At 42.2% G+C, this 24,623-nt stretch overlaps 1 protein-coding gene and 1 pseudogene across 1 annotated transcript; one reads left to right on the forward strand and one right to left on the reverse strand.

Annotated features, from left to right (window-relative positions):
- Positions 1 to 16,973: 16,973 nt before the first annotated feature.
- On the reverse strand, positions 16,974 to 17,981 carry MOS (MOS proto-oncogene, serine/threonine kinase). Its single transcript, XM_075550682.1, has one exon. It carries the CDS (start codon positions 17,979 to 17,981, stop codon positions 16,974 to 16,976), a length of 1,008 nt encoding a protein of 335 aa, XP_075406797.1.
- A 1,004-nt stretch (positions 17,982 to 18,985) lies between these two features.
- Positions 18,986 to 20,602, forward strand: LOC142449146 (adenylate kinase isoenzyme 6 pseudogene; annotated as a pseudogene).
- Positions 20,603 to 24,623: the final 4,021 nt, after the last annotated feature.

Consider the following 24,623-nt stretch of genomic DNA (forward strand, 5'->3'; position numbering starts at 1 on the left):
ATCTTTGTGATGGGTTCCTCCTTTCTGCCCATCTTTCCCCCTAGCCTTATGATATTGCTACTATCAATATTGGTTATGAGGGGTTTATCTGTCCTGGATTCTGGGTGTGGAGAGCTCTTTATCTATAGCAGTGTATGTGCTATGGCCTAGCCAGATTTTATAAGATAGAGCTGGGGTCATTATAGGTGGAATGTTGTGTGTTTCATTATTAAGTCTCAGACAGACACATTACAGGCAAGACTACAGGTGTAGGAACAAGACCATGATTGGGATACATTCATTATGTTAGAAGAACTTACAAGATTGGTCCAGGGTCTTCTGATCAAAGCAGTCATTGTACAATTGATAGGGCTTGATTCCTGACTATGTGTCTATCAAGGACACATCCAGGCACACCTGCCTCTAAGAGAGAGTTCTTCATTTGTCTCCCAAGGAGTAGCTGGTGGTTTTGTACTGCTGACCTTGTGGTCAACCCTCACCAACCACAGAACCAAGAAATTCCTGGAATGAGAGTCCTTACAAAGCTAAGTTTAAAAGAGCTACAGAAATTAGTAGGGAAATCAGATTAGTAAAGATATCAAAAATGAGACATGCCAAAGTAAAATATGCTCACCTTTGGTTAGCCATCAAAGAATAGGAACCTCTAGGAATTTATGTAAGGTAGTAAGTAATTTCTTAAACATTTAATGGGAGGGTAATTTTCGCTCACAGGAGACATCTGGTGATGTTTGGTTGATACAATTGGGGAGTGCGGGAGTTTCAAATGCTATTTAATTGGTAGAGAACAAGGATGATGTTCAGTATCCTTCAATGAACAGGACAACCCTCACAAGGACCACGATATAAGTAAGGCCAAAGCGGGGAAACCCTGTTCTACCAGCCTGCCCCCCTTGGTATTGTTTATAAGAGTGAGAAATGGGAAGACAAATCTCAATGTCTGAAATCAGAGACTGCTTCTTAGTGGCAAGGCTATTTCATCTAACATGCTTTGGACACATTATCAGGAGAGACCAATCCTTGGTGAAGGATAAAGTTGGTAAAGTGGAGGGGCAGTGAAAAGGAAAAAGACCTTCAACAAAATAGATGGACTTAGTAGCTGAAACAATGGACGCAGACCTATGCACACTTGTAAAGATGGTGTAAGACTCAGGCCGTGTTTCATTCTGTAGTACGTAGGGTTGCTATGAGTTAGACCTGACTTGACGGAGCTCAACTACCACTGCCTGCAACTCCACAGCGCCTAACTACATGGTCTGCTTTAGAGACCGCATTATCAGCATCTTGAGAAATCACGAATCACCTCCGTTTGTAATTCTAAGAATAATATTATGAATGTAGCCAAACCAAAGGTGCAGAATTTAAAATACCACTAAAAAGTGGAAAAATATAAGAAAGACCTTTAGATGAAAATAGGTAGACCATTTCCTTTTACAGATTAACAACCAGTGGCAGAACACTGTTTAAGTAATCAACATGGGTAAGATACAAGGCAACAATTTCAAGAACACTCATTCACTAAGGCAAAACTATTTGTAGAATTAAGGCACTTCACAAAAAAGCAAATAAAACATGAAAATTAAAAAAAATATGTGGGAGTATAAAGTTGTCCCCAAAGTCAGAGATTTCAATCAAAGTCCAATGACTTCAAAGCCCAGAACACTGGGATAGTAGCCCTGTGCTCTTCTTACACTAGGGTGTTTCAGCTTTAATATGCCAACGGAATATTTCTGTTCCTTTCATCTGTAATAGGTGTGTTTAAGGCCAAGTCCAGTTCCCTTAGTGGGGTTTCCAAATTAGGTCCTGATAGAACCCATGAAGAATGCAATAAACCTTGAAAAGACAAAATCTAAAATTCAGGATCACCAAAGGCAGAAAGCAAATTTGGTCAATAATGCGTTATACAGGGTGATTGTGTTTTTTTTTTTAATTTTTATTAAGGGACCATACAAGTAATATTAAAGGTTTTCTCCAAGGGCAGGTTACCCTTCCCTAGTTTACCCACAAGTTTTGAAATCACCTTCTTAGAGAGAGCAAGATATTATCTACCTCCTGGGTCATGAATTTTCATAGAAATTAATGTGACACCATTGAAAGAGTGTCTAGCATGACCGAAGGACAGTCCTACATGGTAGGAAATATGGAGTGTTCTGTCACTCACTCCCTAAATGAAAAAGGGACCCTAGCTGAGGTGAGACCTCTACAGAGTTATTTTTTAGGGTGTACAACTAAGGGAGTGATAAATGGTTTGACAAACCCATCAGAACATTTCTGGGGAAACCGATGAAATGATTACATGCCCGAAACCCAGCTGACTCATCTGGGTTGCTTTTCGGTAGTTTGTGCCTTTAGACAGCCCAAATTTTTCAACAGGTCACAACGCTCAGAGTAAATGGCATGCTGGTCTTTCTGGACCATCCTTCGAATTCCAAATGGCTTTTAGGCATCATTATTCTTTCTTTGTTCTGTTCCTGTACCCCAAAGTTTAAAAAGAGCTGGGACAGTTCTACCCTGTCCTACAGGGTCACCATGAGCCAGAATCAACTTGATGGCAGTGAGTTTGGTATCGTGGGAGAAAAAAAACCAAAGAGAAGATTCAATAAATTAAGGAAGAATGTGAATATGAGCATAAACCTATGAAAATTTGAATAAACAAATAACCTCAATTAGGGAAGATTAAGCAAAGCCAAGTTAGTTTGTGAAAAGTATAATGAAAAGGACAGATTGACATGGGACTGAGCAGAGTGGGGGAGAGTATGGTACTTTAGTTGTCTTTAAATTGACCCTGGACTCATAGTGACCCCATGTATAACAATGAAGAATTGTCCGGAGTCATCCCCATGATCAGTGGAGGATGGGACCATTTGATCCATGGAGTTTTCATTGGTTGAATATCGATAGACAACCATGTCTTTCTTCATGCTCTGTCTTAGTCTGGAAGCTCCACTGGAAGCTATTCAGCATCCTAACAACATTGAACCTCCATGGGTAGATAGATGGTGACTGTGAACAAGGTGCCCTAGCTGGAGAACAAACAGGGGTCTCTCTCCTTCATGGAAGCTGAAAATCCTATCACTGAGCTATGAAGAAAAGAAAGGGGAAAGACTGATAATACATGGAACATAAATTTAAAATTAAAAAGTGAATACTATGAATTACTTTATATCCATAAATTGAAATACCTAGATAGAATAAGCAGATGCTTAAAAAAATAAAAACTTCAAATACAATGAGTGTAGAGAACATTAAAATGGAGCAGTAAAAAAGGAGGGGGGAAAGCCTCCAGGAGGGGCAAATGGCTTACATGTGGGTTTATCCCAGATTCCATGAAAGTCAGAGACAGAACAGAAATATTAGCAATATTAGAACAAATGTTTGAAAATAATACAAAGCTAAGTACAATAAGCACTATAAGGTATTTGTTTATATCTAAATACCAGTAGTAGTTACATTCTGTAAAAATTAAAATCCCAAATTTTATATGAACAAAGATATGAAAACGGACACTGAAATGTTTACCTGTTGAGACGTAAAACTATCTCCTTAGAACTTAGCAGGTAATATTACTGTTATTCTATTTAGCTCAAATCTCTGTCATGATTTTTATGAATTTGTTAAATTTGCTAATAAAAGCTTTAAGTTTGAGAGTTAGGATATTTTAAGCCTATGGTGTGTTAGGCAGGGTTCTCTAGAGAAACAAAACCAGGACACTTATGAATATATATATATGACAGACAGCAAACAGCAGTGTGGGTCAGTAGCATGGGAACTTAGCAAAGGAGGCCCCAGTGGGACCTCAAACTCAAGCAATGCACAGCGACGGGATTCACCAGCCTCAAATTCAAGCGAGATATGCTCCAACAGTGTGGGGAAGCACAAGTCCAAGAAGCCGCAAGCTCTAGTGACATGATCCAATGGTTGACTTGACCCAGAGGTACTGCAGCACACTGTGAGGCAAAGAACTAGCGCAAGCAGTCCGATCGCCAGGGGCAAAGAGAGAAGGGGTACAAGGGGGCAGACCTTGAAAAGCCATTTATCTCATTGCCCTCCAATCAAGTTGCAACCTAAAATTATTCTTTTTTACCCGAAATCTGCCAGTGCTTTCCTCCTACTAGTTTTCACTTACCTCTTATGTTGTAACCGGAAAAGATAACAAAGTAACTAATAAAAAACACAAAATGTTGGACAGCTGACAAATGTGATGCACAATCGTAATGGCTCCCGCTAGGTGTGATTCATAACAGCACAACCCAGAGTGCTCTTTTTAACCTTTTCGCTATTGGGATCTGTTTACATGACGTGACACTGACAGTGGCAGACATATAACTTCCAAATATCGCCGGAACTGAGCACGTTTCTACACGTCCACGGGTCCCCAGGAAAGGCACTAGGCCACGTGTAGACTCGTCCTCTGTAGTTAAAAGGTTAATGAGGGAATTGTGTGTACGTTATTGCCTCGACCTCCCCTAAGCGCTATTTTCTTCATAGCAATTTTTTCTGTTTTAATTTTATTTAAGTGCATTGCAAGCCACAAAAAATTACTTTGGGGGCCGCATGCATCTCCTGTTCAGCTCTTCTACGTCATCATTTCTTTCTTTTGCTTGCATTACTCTATTCAAAAGATAGTTTCACATCTCTTCTGACATCTCATCCACTCTGATCTTTCCTTTCTTTTTAATAACGTTTTGCTTTCTCCGTGCATAATGTTCTTGATGTCACTCCCAACTCATATGGTCCTTGATCGTTAATGTTCAATGCACCAAATCTACTTTTCTTTTGTAGTTTTAGTAAGCTATTTTTATTTAACCCAGTATATCAAAAATATGAGGTCAAGGTTTTACCACTATTTGTACTGAGGATTTAAAATGAAAATTAAGTTGGAAATCACATGTCTTGCACGTCTGAGTTTATAGGTTGCAACTGACACTGGCAACCACTCTTCTTCCCCTGCTCTGTAATTTATCCACACATTCTGCTTTCTACGTCATTACTTTCTTAAATGTGTCCTCTTCTTATGTCAGCACTAAGAGTTGATTTTCTTGTCACCAATGTTTTTGTTGTATAACTTCATGGAGCCACTTGTGTAAGATATGTGGGCACCATCAGAGCAAATTCTTGTGGAAATTGTCAGCCATCACTCCTGTTGGGTGTTCACCTGGCCAGGGGGCGATATAGGTAGAACAAAGTTTCCTCCCACCTAGACAATGAATGACTTTGACAGTAGGATTCAAGTTCAAGAAATAAGAAGTTGTCAACTCAGTTAAAATTGGATGGTTGGCTGGCAAGGAGCTCTGTGCCACACGGGCTCCTGGGAATTTACTTGGCACAACATCTTTGCCACAACATCTGGCACTCCCCCACTCTGCTTTGAGATGGGCTGTTGGTAAAGAGGGAGGCCATTGAATCTGTTCTTGAGGTGATCTCTAAATTCAGGTGGGGTATATTCAAGGCGATCCTTTGGCTTTCATGGACAGGTTTTAATTTTCCTCAGTTTCAACTTGAACTTGCATATGAGCAATTGGTTATCTGTTCCATGGTTGGCTTCTGGCCTCTTCTGACTGATGACACTGAGTTTATCCATTATCTAGTTTCCACAGATTTAGTCGAATTAATACTAATGTATTCCACCTAATAAGATCCATGTATATAGTTAACGTCTATGATATTGGAAAAAGCTATTTGCAGTGAATGGGTTTTTGTCCTATTGTTTTTTAACTCTCTAATTCTTTAGTTTAAAGTTTTATGAATAGCCAAAGATGGTAACTATTTGCTTACTAAAATTATTTTACTAATTGAGCAATGGAATATGAAGATGGACACCATAAGGTCTTCTTACTGAAAATGATTCATACTGTTAGATTGCTAATTTTAAATCATATTTTACTGCAGGACTCACAGAATTGTCTGTCCACTATATTTCACCTATTCTCCCCTCTCTCTTTACTTCTTTTGTTCCCCAACCTTTAGTCCTTGAAATTTTAAAATTGATTGAAATATAACCTGAAAAATCACTGGTCTATCAGAAAGGTTCCAGCTTAAGTGGATAAAGAATCTACAGAGCCATCTCCACAGCAACTATACCTTTGAGAGCCTGAGAACCTATTTTATGTGTCAATATGGGGGACCATACATCGGTCATTGCCACTAGTTGCCCCCTTCTCCCTCCACCTCCCCCCTGCCCTCATGGTTTCATTACTTCCATATTCTTCCTGAGGGCTTTATCTGTCCTGGATTCAGTGTGTCGAGAGCTCTTATCTGTACCCGTGTACATGCTCTGGGCTAGCCAGGTTTGTAAGGTAGAACTGGGGCCATGATAGTGGGGAGAAGGAAGCATTAAAGAACTAGAGGAATGTTGTGTGTTTTGTTGGTGCTATGCTGCAGCCTGGCTGGCCCTTCCCTTCCTTCTGTGAGGGAAGACCCTTCTGTGAGGGGATATCCAATTGTCAGATGGGCTGAGTCTCCACTCTGAGCCCCCTCATTCTCATCTATATGTTTGTTTTGGGTCTTCTGATGCCTGATACCTGATCACATTGACAGCTTGTCACTACACAGGCTGGTTTGCTTCTTCCATGTGGGCCTTGTCGCTTCCCTGTTAGATGGTGGATTGTTTAACTTCAAGCCTTTAAGACCACAGGTACTGTATCTTTTACTTAAGTTTTAAAAATGTAATTTAATTAAAACAAATTTTAAATCGTTTGTTAGGGGGCTCTTGCAGATATTATAACAATCCATAAGTCAATTATATCAAACACACTTGTACATATGTTGCCATTGTCATTTTCAAAACATTATCTTTCTACTTGAGTCCTTATTACCAGCTCCTCTTTTTTCCCTCTCCCCCCACCCTCCCACCTTAGTGAACCTTGATAAATTAAATATATATATATATTTATATTTTTTCATATAATGCACCATCTATTGAATCCCTTCACCCATGTTTCTGTTGTTCATGCCCCCCACCCCCAGGGCAGGGTGTGTTATAGATCCATTGTTGCTATTGGTTCCCCCTTTCTCACCACCCCCACTACACACATCTCCTTACCCTCCTGATGTCACTATTCCCATTACTATCTCTGAGGGGTTTATCTGTCATGGTTTCCACGTGGTGAAACCTCTTATCTGTATCAATGTATGTACTCTGGTCTAGCAGGATTTGTGAGGTAGAACTGGGATAATGATAGTGGTCGGGAATGGGTGGAGAGCATTAAATAACCAGAGGAATGTTGTATGTTTTGTTGGTGCTACACTGCACACTGGCTAAATCATCCCTTCCATGAGGGGATGTCCAATTGTCTACAGATGGACTTTGAGTCTCCACTCGGACCCATCTCCTTCACATCGATATAATTGTTTGTTTTTGATCTAACACTTGATCCCATCGACACCTCGGGATCACACAGCCTGGTGTGCTTCTTCCATCTGGGCTTTGTTGTTTCCCTGCAAGATGGCTGCTTGTTTAATTTCAAACCTTTAAGACCCCAGGCACAATAACTTTTAAATAGCCAGGCACCATTGGCTTCCTTCAAATTTACTTATGCACCCATTTTTTCTTCTGTGATCCTGTCAGGAAGGTAAGTATCACACAATGCCAGGTTATTAGAATGAAGTGTTCTTGCACTGAGGGAGTACTTGAGTAGAGGACCAATGTAGGTCTGCTACCTTAATATTTAACATATATATATATGCATATATACACACACATAGATCTATGTCCCAATCATTATATATTAATATATTTACATATGTCTGTGCCTATATAAATGTTTTTTGCCTCCTAGTTCTTTCCTCTATTTCCTTTTACTTTCCTCCTATCCCACTATCATGTTTGACCTTCATTCAGCTCTCAGTAATTCCTCTCAGCTACATTGCACTTGGTCAAAGCCCACCAGGCATTCTATGCCCTCCTCACCATTGATTTTAAATCTCTTGCTGTTCCCTTGTCCCTGGGTTTGTTGACTCCCCGCTTCCTTTCTCCCATGTCTTCCTCTCCCATGTTCCCCCTGTGTATTAGTCTAGGTACTTTAGAGAAACAAATCCACAGAAACTCATGTATAAGAGAGAGTTTTATGTAAAGGTTAAGTGCACATCAAGAAAACATCCCAATCCAGTGCTGCCCACGCCCACAAGTTCAACAGTAACCCATATGTCCAACACCAATCCACAAAGTCCTCCTCCATCTCACAATACAGATGCAATGATGCCAACTGCAGGAGGAAAGCTGAGTCAATGAATATGTAAACATCTCAGCACTGGCAGGGGTTTCCATACGGCTGACTGCTCCAGCACCCAGGGCTGCATTGGGGTAGGTCCATGCGGCTTCTCCTTGGGGATGTCTTGCAGGAAGTCAGCCTTGCTAGCTGAAGCTGAGAACCAGCTAAGGCAGCTGCACCCTGGTTTGACCATCACAAAGCAAAAGACCCGAGAACTAGAAAGGCGAGTCTCACTGAGCCATTTATCCCTCTGCCCTTCAATTAATCCCACATGTGTTTATCGGCCAGGTTGGCACAATAAACTAACTCACCCTGGAACCTTCGGTCTCACTGTTTTCTCCTAGGGATTATAAGCAATCCTGCTTATCTTATATAGATACACATGAAAAAAAATGCCTATACATTGTTCCAGGTCTGTCTGGTGACCATTATGAATGTTTTCTGATTGGGTCCGATAGGGTGCCAAGCCCTGCCACCTGAATCAGCAGTCTATTTTCAGGATTTCTATGGGACTTCCTTGCTTTGTGCCCCTTGCTGCTCTGTTGCACTCCCTTCATGTTTCACCCCAGTGTGAGGGGGTCAGACCAGGCAAAATTCCTGCACTGTCTCCGGTGCTGTCCCCTGTAGTGCTGTGGGTCAGTGAGGGACTTCCTGTCTTGTGGTGGGGCCCGGCCCTACAGTCCTCTCTGTGCATTGGCTGCTCTGAACAGAAATGTCCTCCTCAAGGCTTGGTAGTCCAGGAGGGTTCACTTCTAAGTTGAAAGGTTTTCTGTCTTAATTACCTAGTGCTGCTATACCAGAATTGCCATTAAGTGGATGACTTTAACAAGCAGGAACATTTTCTCTCACACATTAGAATGTTAGAAGTGTGGGTGCAGGGCTCTGGCTCTATTAGAAAGTGTTCTCTTTCTGTTGGCTCGCAGTTGAGGAGGCAGGTCCTTGTCTCCTTTCAGTATCTGTGGACCCTGTCATTCGGTGGAGATCTCCGTGTGTCTTGGCACCAGTGTTCTCTGCAGTTAGGCACAAAGGCTCTGGGTCTAAAGGGTGAATTCTGCTCCAACCTCTTCTTTCTTTGTGGTACCCAGTCCCTACTATGTATTCCTTCCTCTATTTATTTCTTGTGAAGTAGAAGGTGATGCAGGCCATACTCCTGCAAACCCCCCTTACATCGCATCAGGGAGTTTTGCATTGAGCAAGGGCGTTCTATTCCACCCTAATACTTTCAGAACCGATTGGATGATCATTTCAAGCCTATGATTACATTGTGATATAATTGCCAAATTACATCACTACATAACTGCAAATGAGGATCAGGGCTCAGCCAAGTTGACTCATGATTTTTGGTGATACAATTCAATCCACAAGGCACTTAAAGGGCCAGAGTCTGAGGGTTCTAGCACTCTACAGACAAATACATTTGGTCTTTTAAATATGTGTTTTAATTTTGTTCTACAATTTTCTCACTCTGTCTCGGCCGTGGTTAGAGTTGGTCCTGGTTAGAGTTGGTCCTGGTTAGAGTTGTTGCAGCAGTGTGGGTCTCAGGCAGTGGAGGCTGTGGCATGTAGTCCATGGGGCCTTTGCACTAATGGCTTCCTTGTTCTGCACTTTTTTTTTGTTCCAGAGGAGTAGAGATCAATAGTTGTACCTTAGATGGATGTTTGCAAGCTGTGAAGATGCTGTTATTCACCAAAATAAGATGTGGAGCATTATTTTTTTATGGACTAAGTTATGCCACCTGACCTAGATATCCCTGAGACTATGGCCCCTAGCCTTCATGTCCAGTAACTCAGTCCAGAAAGATGTTTGTTTTGGTTAAGAGTTTTTCCTGATTCTGTTTCCTGTGTGTTCTATTATATACATATGCGAGTGTTAGTAGCACCTACAAGTATGAATGTAGAAGTAACTGCTTCTTAGCATATATGCATGTGGTTACACTTCCATATGCCTCCCGATAGGAGGGGGAAAACGGTTGTACAACTCAGAATGTAATCACTGGCAGTGAATGTGCCTGGAGAAATTCAAATTATTCTCTGTTATTACTGTGTATATTCTCAGCAACAAAAATAAAATAAATCACTAAAAAAGATCTTATTTTATCATAGTTTTGTTATTATTAAGAATTTTGGAAAAAGTGCATATGTTTTTCAAGATACTCTCTTTTTAATTACTAGATAGAGCACAATCTCCTGATGTTTTGTTTCCTAAATGCATTTTTTAATCATAAATAGACTTTGCAAGACTTTTGCCAATTGCCCGATGATTTAGCATTTTCATTTGAATGTGCTGTTTATATAACAAAAATATTAATCAATCGTATTTTGACCAAGATTTTCCCCTCAGCCCATTGTCTATTTATTTCTACGCCGCTATCTCCAAGCTTTAGTTTTCCCGTGATCAAATCTAGCAATCTCCATTACAGCCCCTTCTATTGCTCTGATGGTAACCATTCAATTCTGTTTTCTTCTCATTTTATGTGTGCACTTTAATCCATCTGGAAGTTATTTTGGTATGAAGTATATAAAGCATGTATTGAAAAGAATATTATATATGTTTTTAGTAGAACCAATAGTAACAGTCTAAAGAGTGCCTTGAAAATAAGAAGCATGTCTTATTCACCGTTTGGTTTCCTTAATCTTTCCCAGCCTGAAAAAGCACTGAGCATGGTCTTTGTTTCTCTAGGGTAGAGCAGCTCAAGCTGTCTCGGAGCGTGTCACAACAGCCTCCCCAGGGGCTGCTGTCTCTTGCCATTTGGGACAGACAGGAAAAGTCTACCTTCTCAGAAGGATCCCCAGTTTATAGCCCGTTGTTTCCTCAGTGCCTCTTTCATGTCAACCGCTCTGAGTCCAATTGCTCATACAGCCTTCTGGCTTCCTCACTGGTCGTTTTTCATGGGGCACTTGAAAGACTGTCTTCCTCTTCCTGGTCTACTTTGACCGCTGAAGAGTTTCCGAGTCATGTCAATGGTTAGGCTCATGAGACTGCTTTCCTAAAGGTTGGAGTGTCATTTCTACCCAGAAACATCTCAGAAGAAAGGCCTGGAAGTACACTTTTCAAGAAATTGTGAATTGAGTGGGAGGAGGATGGGTGTTTACATTTCAGACCATCCGTTCTGCATTCAACAGTTTAAACTGTTCTTCAGCGTTGTGTCCCTTACTTCTTTAGGGTCCGTACTTAGCAGAGGTATTGCTGGAGCCTATGGAATGTCTATTCCTAGTTGCTTCTTGCCACAATCGATATGCATATTTATACTCTCGAGAGCAGTTTATGAGAGTTCCAATCTTTCAGTAACCTCTCCAGCATTTGTTGTTCTCTGTCCTTTTGAATTGGGCTGGCACTGTCAGTGTAAGGCGATATCGCGTCAATTGCTTTGATTTGCATCTCCTGGTTGGCTAATGACTGCAAGCATTTTTTTTTCTAAATGTTCGTTAGTTATTTGGATGTCATTTTTGGTAAACTGTCTGTTTATGTCCTTTGCCCACTTTTTAGTTGGGTTATTCTCCCACCCCCCTTTTTTTTTCCTTATTGGGTTTTCCTTAGATTTTTCTATAATATTAAAGATCATTCCCTTATACATTATGTTGTTGCCAAAGATTTTTTTTCCCAGGAGTGGATTCCTTTTTTACTGTTTTGATGAAGTCCTTTGATGCACATAGTGTGTTATTTTTACAAAGTCTTTGTCATCTGTTTCATCTATTTTGTGTTCTTCCTTCATTCAGTTGTTAGTATATCCATGACCTGTAATACTGGTGTATTTTATCATTGATGATCACTATAGCTCTGAGATTTATATTTAGGTCTTTGATCCATCTTGAGCTTGTTTTTATATATGGGGTGAGATACAGGTCCTGTTTAATTTTTATGCAAAGAAAAACTAATTTTGCCAGCACCATTTGTTGAAGAGCCTATCCCTTTTTTCCAGGGAATGTTTTTTGGTCCTTTATTGAAGGTCAATTGTCTGTAGGAGGATGGACATTCTTCTGAAAAATCAGCCATTGAAAACTCAGTGAAGCACAGTTCTACTCTGAAACACTGGGGTCACCACCATGAGCTGGATTAATCAACAGCAACTGGTTTAACCAATACAGTATTTCCTGGTTGCCTACTAAGTAATTCATTTATTGATTGACTGGTTGATGAGGAAAAGCAGAGGGCCTGTGTGTGCAGATCATTATTAGCACCAACTTTTCAGTGATTGCCTTCATGCAGATCCCAATCAAGAATCTTCAGGTTTCCTCAATAAGAATTAAAAAGATATAGTTGCTGGTATTTCTATTGTTTAAGGAGGAACTTCTAAAATAAAGGGGAGCACAAATAAGGGAAATGTAGACGTAGTCCTTAAGTTTTGTTAGAAAACAGATAAACTGTTGACTGTATCTCCATCATTTATTTTCTCACCTATTGCCCTAGTGGAAGTGCTGACAGATGTCAGAATGGTCAGAATGTGGACAGCAGGAAAGCTAGAAGAGAGGAACATGAATAATCCACGAATGGCATGTACAACTTCAAATTCAATTAATATTTCAATACTGCAGGGGTGGGGAACCTGCCAAAGGGCTATTGAAAATTTATTACATGTTCAGGTCATGCTGGTCAAACATATAATTAACTTGTCCCTAATGTGATGGCGGAAACGGCTTCTCTTAGGTGAGGCCTGTGATGTTAGCTGGTATTGATGATTTCGAGGGCCTCATATGGCCCGTGAGGAGCCCTGGCAGGATTTTGATGTTGGGTTGCTAACTGTCAAGTCTGAAGTTCAAAGCCACCAGACATTCGGAGTGAGAAAGATGTGGCTTTCTACTGCTGGAAAGAGTCATGGCGTTGGGAACTCACAGGTGCCTGTGCATTCAGCAGGCCCTGTCTTACAGCGTCACCGTGAGTTTGCTTCGACTTGATGGTGGTAAATTGTTGTTCTTTTGTTTGTTTGCTTGTTTTCAATGGCCCATGGACTGGATGGTCCCCAGCCCTGGACAGAAACAGAATCGTCCTAGTGCTGATTAAGTAGCAATATTAGTGAATTATGGAACAATTTTTTAAAAGATGTATTCCACTAGGGAATCACTACAGTATATGATCTCTTCATAATAAAATATCTTTGGCCCTTTTTACAACATTCATTTGAGAAAAAGGAGATTCTTCCATTAGTACGGTAGGAGTATCAAAATTTCCCTTAAGGACTTTAAATATTATTCAATGCTTGAAAAAGTTTTGGTAAGACTGTACCATATGTTCTACTCTGATTCACTGTTCGTGAAAGGGGGCAAATCTACTTCGAGTTCCATCAGAACATTCTAAAACTTGACTTCTCTGTCAGAGGGCACACTTTTGGCACTGGTTGCCATTGTTCCATCAGTGTTTGGTTTGGTTGTTTTTTTTATTCCCCTTTACATTCCTTCTGGCTGCTATTATTCCAGAGACTTTTTAGTTCTTTTCCCCTTTGTAATTTGATGCCCTATTCAGCAATATTCAGGAAGTTGTTTTACATTATTTCAGTTTTTCTCAGCTGCTTCTGCTTTCCTTAGCTGGATGTATAGTTTGTTTCTTTTTTAGGTTTTAATATTCTTTATATATAAAAAGAGGATCTGATTCACACAGTGAATTTGAATCATACATCTCAGGGGAACCAAGAAGAATATTTAATCTCTTTGATAGTGTTTGTTCCTTACAGTTCAAATTTTACAGAAAGAGCACAGGAAAATATCCCTATCACCTACTTTTGTGACACATCCATACGTTTTCTTTTTTTCAAAATTAGGATTTAATATTCACCATTTATACAGTAATATGCTTTAGAGTCACATAGTTATACTAGAATTATTGCCTTCTAGTGTGTCATCCCAACTTTTTATTTCTCACTGCCAATAAACAAGCACATTGGATCCCTCCCTCCTCTGCTATTGGTTGGTCTCTGATACTGTACATGTAAGCAGCACTGTCAGAGACGGGGCCAGGGCATGGGCTGCTAGGGTCGGAAGGCTCTCAGCATGTGACTGCGGAGGAGCCATGGGGACATAGATGGAGGAAAGCCTGTGAGAGTGGGGGGTTCTGCATCCTCATTTCCCAGTGGGACACAAGGCAAGGTGAGGAGAGACAGCTGCAAAAATCTAGTGATAATGAGAACTTGCAATATACAAAGTATGAATCTAGGAAAATTGAAAGTCGTCAAATATGAAATGGAATGCATGAAAGGTGTTGGTTAGTTAAGTGTTAGTGAGCTGGAATGACATCAAACAGCAACAAGCAGCATACTTATATAGATATTCCATAAACATTTGGCTCTAGGCATGATCTCTGACATATTTCTCTGAAATAAGTTGGGTTTTTTCTACTCCGGAGCTATGGTGGTGCTGTGAACATTAGATTGACTGCTAACCATAAGGTCCGTGGCTCACACCCACCAGCCATTCCCTGAGAGAAAGGTGAGGCAAGCTGCTCCCCTCAAGCTTTATCACATTGAACACCTTATGCAGAGTTGTTATGCTTCAGAATCAACTTGACGGCAGTGGGCTTATCCTCAAAGTACATACGCACAGTTTATCTCTATCCATCCTTCCAACACAGTTAGGACTTTGCTTAGAACAATGTATAACATTGCATTGTTGTGGCATGTAAGGATATTGTGAACTGAGTCATTTGCTCTGCCTTATTTGTTTTTATTACCTGACTTTCTGTGTACCTTAAAGTTAAACATTCTGCTTCGTTTGCTTTGTCTTCATTAGATTTAAATCAACTCCCAGCTCTGTTGAAAAGTTCTTCCCATCCCTTCAAACCCGGCAGGTATTCATTAGTTTTCCTTTGAGTCTTCTGACAAGCTGTAACCCACAGTGGTGAGCATCGACAGGTCGTCACCTTAGTTCACGACCAACCTACAGATTCCCAACGTTTGTCTCTATTGAGGTGCATCTATTTCTTGGAGCCCATGTTTTGACTTTATTGATTTACACATTTTATTGGGTGCTTCAGTTCTTTCTTCTTTTTAATTACAACAGTTTATTGCACTATCTTCTAAATCACATTTATGCTTATTTTTCCCAGAAATATGAATAGTCTAAATATTCTAGAACATGACATATTACAGAAAGACATTGTGGAATTTTATGAATCCTAGTCTCAAAGGAGATTATCTGGGTCCTCGGGTACATTAGTGTTACTGGAGCTTCAGGTTCCTGTCTTCCCCAAATGAAGATGTAGTTTGAGAGGCACAGAATGGAGTTTTTGCAGACAGAAATGTTAAGAATCTCAACAAAAAAAAAATCTCCAGGGAGAGACAGAGAAATCACACCAGTCTCCATGTGAAAACAGGCTTTTATATATTTGTGTGGAAAAGGAAATTTGCCTGGGAGTTGCAAGGGTTTCTGGGAAATGTTGGCCCAAGAGAGGATAGGAATTCTGCACATGCTCAGTCCAAAATTTCACCTTCACTCCCATGCCCTAGTGCATTCCCCTCTGAGAAATTTCATACATAGAATTCTTTATGGAAACAGGCATGAAAGTGTCTCTTTCTGTGGCTATGTCCTATTTTTATGGGGTGTATTATATTATCATCCTGACTCTGACTAGACATCTCTCATATTTTAAAGGGGAGCAAGTTCTTTCAGATGGAGAAGCTGGACTTGATGCTATGAGTCAGCCAGCCACGCTCAGCAGTCTAGGTCCTTCAGGATTGACTGGGCCTATTCTTTGAGAAAATCCCATCAGCAATCACACTTGATATCATTTTAGCATTGATCTGAGCTTATGTTCATCACCTTGGTCCAAGCCAATTTTTTCCCCACATGTGAGGCAGCACTGAAAGATAATAGTTTCAGAGTTCTAGAAATCTTGATTTAGCTTGTGGGTTCCAACTTTCATAAGCTGGCTGGACTCTAATTAGAGTTGAAGTGAACTTGGCCGTGGCTCACATTTCCTTCCTTGGGTAAGATTCCAGTCGGCTCCACAGGGATGAGAAACGGAGCTGAAGTTCAGCTTCAGTACTTTCTCAGAACAGGTGTATGGGAGTCAAATTTTGAGATCTTGCATGTCTGAAAATGTCACCAATTCTAGTTGTTTGACCGGTTATAGAATTCTAGGCTGGAAATTACTTTTTCTTCAGAATTTTGGAAGCAGTGTCATCTTTTGGACTCCTTATTCTTCTGCTGAAAATCTCCTAGTCCTAGGGGAAGATCAATGGCAAGACCCCCAGAGATGTCTCAGGAATGCAGGGCTTATGGTCGTTGACACAAGAAGCTCCCCCCAGGAATACAGAAAACTGACAGAAAGTCTTCCCCTCGAGCTGTTGCCCTGACACCAGATTTCTAACCCCCCACGCGGTGAGAGAATAACTTTGCTGAAGTCATCCGCTTATAGTATATCATAGCAGTACTAGATAACTAAGACACGGAGTCACGGAGAACCGTTGAACGCTAGCTGTGGGGAGCAAAGCCGACAGCTATAGAAAGGGAAAAGTAGCTTAGCTACTAGCAGTATTAGAGAAACGTTCGATGGTTAACTCAGGGTAGTGGGCTCTCCACTGGGCTGCTAAGCATCCAGCAGCAGGCCCCGGGATTTCTGCAGCTGCCTGTCAAAAACCCACTGAGCCCATTGTCCTCCGAAGGAATCCACTCGAGGGCAGCGAGTTTAGTTTTGACTTTGTGTGTTAGAAAGGTCATCAGAGAGTAAAACAGGTTTCAAGTAACTTTATTTTCTGAAAGTCCATCCTACAAATACATTTTCTTCTACTTCTTTAAAAATGAACATAAGGGGAAAAGGGTGTCCCACATAGGTTCAAAGTCAGCCAAACTCCGTTTTTAAAGTGGTCAGATCAACAAGAAGAAGTTCTGCACTTGGCCGCTGCCGAACGCTGGCTGTCCAGCAGCGACCAATGATGTTCTCCAGCCTTCGGCCCAGGGCAGAGTCCGTGAAAACAGCAGCTGCGAGGGACGGGCGCAGGTTGTGGGCCACCACCGCATAGAGGACATACTGCTGCTCCCCGGGGTAAGGCACCTCTTTGGTTATCATCTGCCAGAGAGTAATGGCAAACGAATAGATGTCAGCTTTGGGCGTTATGGGCTCTCCTTTCAGGAGCTCTGGGGCCCGGTGGGTGTAGGTGCCGCCCACGGGGTGAAGAACCAGGAAGCCATTCACATCTTCCAGTTTCTCCGAGCAGCCAAAGTCCCCAATTTTGCAGACGTCTTGCTCATTGATCAAAATGTTGGCTGGTTTCAGGTCCAAGTGTACGATGTTCTGTGAGTGCAGGAACCTCAGGCCCTTGACAACATCCAGAGAGTACTTCAGACACTTCCCCAGACTTAACTGCCCTCCGGCAGAGCCGGCGGCCGCGCCCTGCTCCTCGTAGATGAGCTGGTGCAACGTGACGTCGCCTCCGAACTCCATGACGATGGTGCCCAGACTATGGGAGCCCGCGGGCGTGCGCGTGCTGGCGGCCACCACGCTCACGATGTTGTCGTGGCGCAGCCTGGCTACGTTGAGCTCGGCCCAGAAACTTCGCTGGGACGCCCAGAGGTTCTTGGTGCTCTTGCTCACTTGTTTTATGGCCACGGGCAGCCCGCGGTAGGTGGCCTTGTAGACGGAGCCGAAGCCCCCCGCGCCCAGCCGTCGCAGGAGGCGCACCTGCGCCCAGTCGATGGCGCACCAGGCCAGACGCCGGGGCAGGCGCGGCGCCCGGGGAGGGGTGCCGCCCAGGGGGCGCGCGCAGGGGCTGCTGCAGGGCCGCCGCGAGTCCCCGCAGGGGGACAGCTCCCCGGCGAGGCGGCGGCGCGCGGGCAGAGGCGAGGGCATAGCGCGTGGCCGGTCCCCGAGAGGGAAGTGGGGGGAGGACAAAGGAGAGCAGCTCGCCTGGAGAGGCACGATGGACGGCCGGCCTTTTGACCCTCCCTCCGCGGTGTTCCCGCAAAGGGGACACACCTGCAATGCTCCTGGGCCCGGGCGGGGCACGGCCATCGCTGTCAGCTGGAAGCACGCACTCCACCCCGCGCCCCGCCGGGTTTCTGTAAAACCAGCGCTCACCCTGCGCCACTCTCTCGCGATTTCTTTCTTTCTTTTTAATAATAAAAAGGGCTTTAAAAATGTTGGTGGTGATGATTGCATAACTCATTTTATTATATGTTTTAAACCCACTGTTTGATATGTGAATGACCTCCCTGGGGAACGGACAACGGAAAGTGGGTGAAGGGAGACGTCGGGCTGTGTAAGATATGATAAAATAATAATTTATAAATTATCAAGGGTTCATGAGGGAGGGGAGAGTGGGGAAGGAGGAGCGGAAATGAGCTGATGTCAAGGGCTCAAGCAGAAAGCAAATGTTTTGAGAATGATGAGGGTAACGAATGTACAAATGTGCTTTATACAATTGATGTATATATGGATTGTGATAAGAGTTGTACGAGCCCCCAGTAAAATGATTTAAATTAAAAAAATATAACGGTTAATTTTTTTTAAAAGGTGGTGGGGGGCGGGGGCGGCGTTGGCTGTCTTTTGCCAGTCGGTTCTTCTGAACATTATCCGTCCTAAAGGTGAAATAGCTTGTCACACTTTGCGGGCCCCCACTAGCTGCCAGTGCTGCTCCCCAGCTGCCGTGATCAACTGCCCGCGGAAAGCGTTTGAAGCTCCAAAATATGGGGTACGTTACATGCAGTGTTTACAGGGATACATTTTTTAAAAAGCTGTCATCTTAAAGGGATCGATCCGAATAGAATCCCAATACAGATGAAAATGCACACCTCCTTCGGTCAAGGGGGTGGGGGGCAGAATGCTCTGACGTACTAGCAAAACTTTTCGTCAACATGCGTACACGCTTCCTGCCACAATTCAGCACACCTAGTTGGCTGTCCTGCAGGTGAGGTTCTGACGTTCCAACCAGTGATTTATTGAAGTTGCGAGCAGAATTGGGCCGGGGGATGGAGAACAACACAAGTTGAGAGTCATGAGGAGAGTTCAAATAATATACCAACATATGGGGCAGTCGTAGCTGAGCACAGTAGGAAGCGTCCTATTCCACCAGGGAGGGCTCCCTGCGGTCTATACGCTGAACAATAACAACTACAACAAGCAACCACACAGACACCGAAAGGGTGGTGCTTGCATAAAGCACCGAAGGCACAAACTCTTCGCTAAGGGGTTGATTCCAACTCATCTGACCCCAGGAAGGGTTTCCAATCCATCTCTACAGGAGCAGAGCGCTCTTCCTTCCGTGGAGCCGCTGGTGGGGTTTGAAGTGCTGACCTCGCCGCTGTCAGTGCAACTCCGCAGCACCACCTGGGCTGCAGATGGCTTGAAGAGATGGGTAAAGGGATGAATGGAAATGTGAAACAGGACGAAGGGGGTGAATCCTTCTTTTCTTGTGGTGACTGCAATCAATATTACAAATAATCATATGTAGGAATTGTTAAAGGGAAAATCAATTTTCCCTAAACTCTCACTCACATCACAATATGAAGTTTTAAAAAATTTCTTTCTCAGCAAACGGCAGTCACCCTAGAAGTAGGATCTATGTCCCTCCTTGACTTTTTTATCTGAGTGACTAATATCTGTTAATTGCCATCAATTCAAGTTTGACTCTTGGTAACCTTATTTGGGCAGAATAGAGCTACTCCATAGGGTTTCCAAGGTTGTGACCTTTTGGGAGCAGATGGCCAGGCCTGTCTGCTCAAGGGCCTCTGGATAGGTCCCAGCTGCCAACCTTTCTCCACTAGTAGTTAAGCACTTACACATTTGGGCTACCTGGGGATGATGCCTTAGTGCATCGTAAGTCCTTATTACGTTTTTGCTTAAATTTAGTTGGACTTTGTTGCCACGTATGTATGCACTATATAATAATTTGACTCTCAGAAGTGGATAAAGGTAATATTAGGAACTCAGGAGTGACTGAAGAAATCAAGATCGGACGCTGCAGCAGAACAATTACAACAGCAGGAGTTGGAAAAACCACACTGGGCAAAGAACCGGCATCAAGATCAGGACTGAGATACATCCGTGTGGGTGAGGTAGCTAAAGAAGGGTTGTAATCTCATGGCTATGATGAAGAGTATTTTTGTCCCGTTTTAGAAGACGTTACAGTCGTTGATGAGTTAGGAAACCAAATGAAAGAAGGTGGAGTTATTATTGATTACCATGGTTGTGATTTCTTCCCGGCTGGTTTCATATTGTTTGTGTGCTGAGAACAGACAACAGTGTATAGTGCAAGATGTGAAACGAGGGGTTAATAATGAGAAGCAAGTACAAGACATCACCAGTGGGAACATTTTCAAGTTCTGTATGAAGAAGCCATGGCATCCTACAGGGAAGAAATAGTTGATCGGTGATCTACCAACAAACCCGAAGACCTAGAGAATAATATAATCCAAATGTTAAGATGGATTGAACAACGGATGAAAGATCAGAGCTCTTGGCTTCCAGACTAGCCACATAATTGTCACTCTTAGTGAGTTCTCTCCGCCCATCATAGAAATTGTCCAGTAACATTTTTATATTAAAAGTGTGTTGCAGGACTAGCAAGTGGAAAGCATCAAAAGTTTATGCCTGGGCTCTTTTTTCTACATGAGAAAGCAAAGCAATTTGAAGTATAACGAAGATAGCATTATTTAGGGTTGAGAGTAGAGAATGTCATTGTTGAATGCTTCTATTGTTTATGATTAATTGGGAGTTAATACATATATCATTCCATAGTTCGAGCACATCAAGCAGAATTGTACAATTGCTACCACAATCAGGTTCCAACTGTTGAGGATAAATAAATCTAAGTGGGTAAATAGCTGCTAAATTTGTTACAAAAGAAAATTAAAGTGCTTCTTTAAAATAAAATTGACGACTTAAAAGAAGGAAGGAAACAGGATTGTTGCGATGTTTAAAAGAGTTTCAGGCCCTGGTTTGCCAGACGTGTTAAGTGTCAGTTATTATTATCTATAAAGGTAATAAGTAATAAGGTATATGGATTTATATCAATTATAACACAGATTTTGTTATATAATTGTGGTAAAAACATATATCCTCCAACGGCTGAAATAACTTATATAAGATAATTTAAACTTTGTGTGTTTTTACTGCTCTAAAAGATTTCCATCTGAGGTGAAAGATGTAAAAGCATATTGCCTTTTTAGCTCTCGAAGTATTAAGTGTTAATATCAATCTGATCAAATTCAACAACCCTAAATCCTACCTAGACAAAGACAGAAGAACAGCACTTGCTGCCCCCCACCCCCAGGGGTTGTAAATGAAAGAAGGTTGAGGAAGGCTGTGCAGCCAATGTCCACGTGAAGCTCTTTGAGAGACATGCTCTGCTCTTCATGGGAAGGATGACTATTTGGTATTTCACTCATCATGCAAACGACTCTGAATTTATCACAAGACGTTATACTGGTCATTAGAATGAATAATTGGTTTAACTATGACTTGAATGAAAGGGAAGGAGGAGTGGATTAACGCTGATGACCCAAATGTGTTGATTGTTCTGGCTAAGCGCAGGTGTTCCTTGTTTTCAGAGGGGTGAACTAGGCTCCGGTGAGCAGCCAGGTCAATGTGGGTTCTGGGAACTTTCCCTATTTGCGGAACGGGGCTGCGGGGTGACTTTTCCTTTCCCTGGGAGGTGGGTGGCTTCTGTGCGTCGTCAACAGGGACAGTTGATAACAGTAACTCACCTGCAGGATGCATAGGTTTCCAAGTTCTTTTGGGGCTTGAGGTTTCTGGGACCTCATTCCCGCTACTTATTCCTGCCTCCTGTGCGCCTCTCCTCATTCGCTGAAAGCCCATTTCACGTTTCTTTTCCTTTCTTAGATGCCTGACGCTTGTGAGCCCAGTCACCTTCTCTGAGAAAATTTGCTTTCCTAATGTTGAATTACTCCAAGCGGTTCTACTCCTATGCCCTTGTGGGAACACGGTAAGTTTTTATTTCAATTCAGAGACATATTTTCTGTTAAATGACATTGAAAAATAATTTATTTGTTGTTGTTGTTGTTGAGAATACACACAGCAGAACATATGCCAGTTCAACCTTTTCAACATGAACAGGTCGGCGGCATTGGCCATTCATCAAGTCGTACAAGCATTCTTACATCCTTTCCTGTGTGGTTCTTTCCCCATTAATATAAACTCACTGCCTTCTAATTCTTGTCAGTTTGATCCACATAGATCTTACAAGAGCACAAAGTACCATGCAGATATTCCTAACTATTTAAGTTAAATTTTTGTTTGGTTTTAAGGCAATATTGGGGGAATACTTGGTTTTAAATTTAAAGAGTATCTCAGGCAATAGTTTTGAATTTCATCCAGCCTCCAATTACTAGATTTCATGTTTTGTTTTTAAAAAATCTGGGTGCCAGAGCAAATGTTTGGAGAATGCTGAGAGCAATGAATGTACAAATGTGCTTTACACAATGGATGGATGTATGGATTGTGATAAGAGTTGTACGAGCCCCCAGGAAAATGATTTTAAAAAAAGAGAGAGAGAGATGCAGCTATAGCAATAAAAAACAAACAAACCCGGGTGCCATCCAGTTCTTCTGGCCTCCTGGAGAAGGAGGTAGCTGTTCATTAAGGTTCTTAAACTCTTTTCTAAGCCTCCTTTAAGAACACTTATTGTTCTGTGCTGCTAAGTTGATTCCAACTCATAGCAAGGCTGCAGAAGCAGGCTGCCTGTGAGGGGGCCATTGTCCAGTCTTGGGTAGGGAGGAAAGCACTTAGCCATTGTGGCACCAGAGCTCCTGCCTTTGATATTAGACAATAAATATATATATATATAATTGTACTAATTTACAGCGTTTTATTGAGATTATTTACTAGATTGGTTTTGATATCATCTTGTTCTAAAATCTTTATTTTTCTCCCAAGACAATATTAGATCAAACCTCAACCCACTGCCATTGAGTCAATTGAGTGAGCCTAGGGAGCAGTCTCATCTTTCTTCTGAGGAGTGGCTTGAACCACCCACCTTGTGGTTAGCAGCCTGATGCTTAGTCCACAGTGCTAACAGGGCTTCATCAAGGATTGTAGGAGGTACTTTAACACCCCCACCTATCCACCCCCAAAACACTCACTGCCATTAAGTTGATGACAATTCATATTGACCTTATAGAATGTGGTATGAGTTGGGGGGGTGGGTGGGGGTACCAGCCCCCTACCACTGATCATGGGTTCAGTAAGCACAATTATACGGTTGAGATATATGTATATATATTATAATATAGTCATAGAGAGCATGAGAGATAGGAAAGAGTCAAATAATGGAGTCAGACACATTTCATGGTAGCATGTTCACCTCATGGATGGCCATGACCTTACCAGCCAGGTCCGTGCCCAGTGTGGGCTGAAGCAAGGTGGGGCAGGGACTTGGCAGGAGGTTCGAGGACCCCGTTAATTGCTAATCCAGGGTTATATCTACTTAGGGGGGAGTGATTACAGGTAACCACACGTCACAGGAAGGAATAGGCATACACATTATAGGAAGGGGATGTACAATGGACATAGGTGTAACAGGAAGGGGATGAGCTAGGGCTGTACACATGACAGGGAGGGGAGGAACTAGAGGTATACGTGTGATAAGAAGGGCGGACCCTAGATTCATGATGGCGGCCTAACCTTGGTCACCCCTGGGTGGGACTGACCTCTCTGGGGTCTCTATAAGGAAACAGTCAGCTACTATCCTTATCAGAAGGGCGTGGGCCCTACTTGTTGTGGGATAAACAGTGATGACTGCTTGCTCTGGATGGCTGATAACCCTTAGGGAGATTAATCCCTGATCTACTTCTGATGACCTCCAAGTGTATTGTCATTCGCAAGCAGCTAAGTTTGGCATATATTTGGGGGAGACAACCTGGGAGAAATCCTTATGTTTCACATAATAGAGTTTCCAAGAGTGTACCCTGAAAACCTTAGAATTCTGTTTTATTATTTAAAAGGAGGACTGCATCAGTCAGGTTCTCTGAGTAGCAGACCTCTGAACAAGATTAGACAGTAAGAGATTTAATCAAGAAAATTATCGAGGGAACTGAGAGCAACTGAAAGATGTTAGACCACGATCTCCTTGGGAAGGAAGGAAATGAGGGATGGAGGAAGCAGGTAGGTAGATTGGAGAAGAATTTTCCCCATAGTGTAGGTTAAAGAGAAAATTCTCAAGGTTGTCCATTAGAGGAATCCATGTGACTTTCTGAAACGTATTTTGGACATGGTAGCACCCAAACCAATCACTAGAAAAGAAAATCATATTTGTAAAGCAGAAGATCAAGGGAAAAGGAAAGACACTCTCAATGAGCTGTAATGACAGTCGCCATGACAATGAACTTAAACCAATGATCATGATACAAAATCAGCCAATATTTCATTGTGCTATAAAGTTGCTATGAGTCAAAGTCTACTCAATGACAACTAACTACAAAAAAAAAAAATGAGAGTAGCACTTGGTGTTTTAGAAAGATCCTGTTGGTTGTAATT

This window comes from Tenrec ecaudatus, chromosome 5 (genome assembly GCF_050624435.1).
Source record: "Tenrec ecaudatus isolate mTenEca1 chromosome 5, mTenEca1.hap1, whole genome shotgun sequence".
Taxonomy (NCBI): Eukaryota; Metazoa; Chordata; class Mammalia; order Afrosoricida; family Tenrecidae; genus Tenrec; species Tenrec ecaudatus.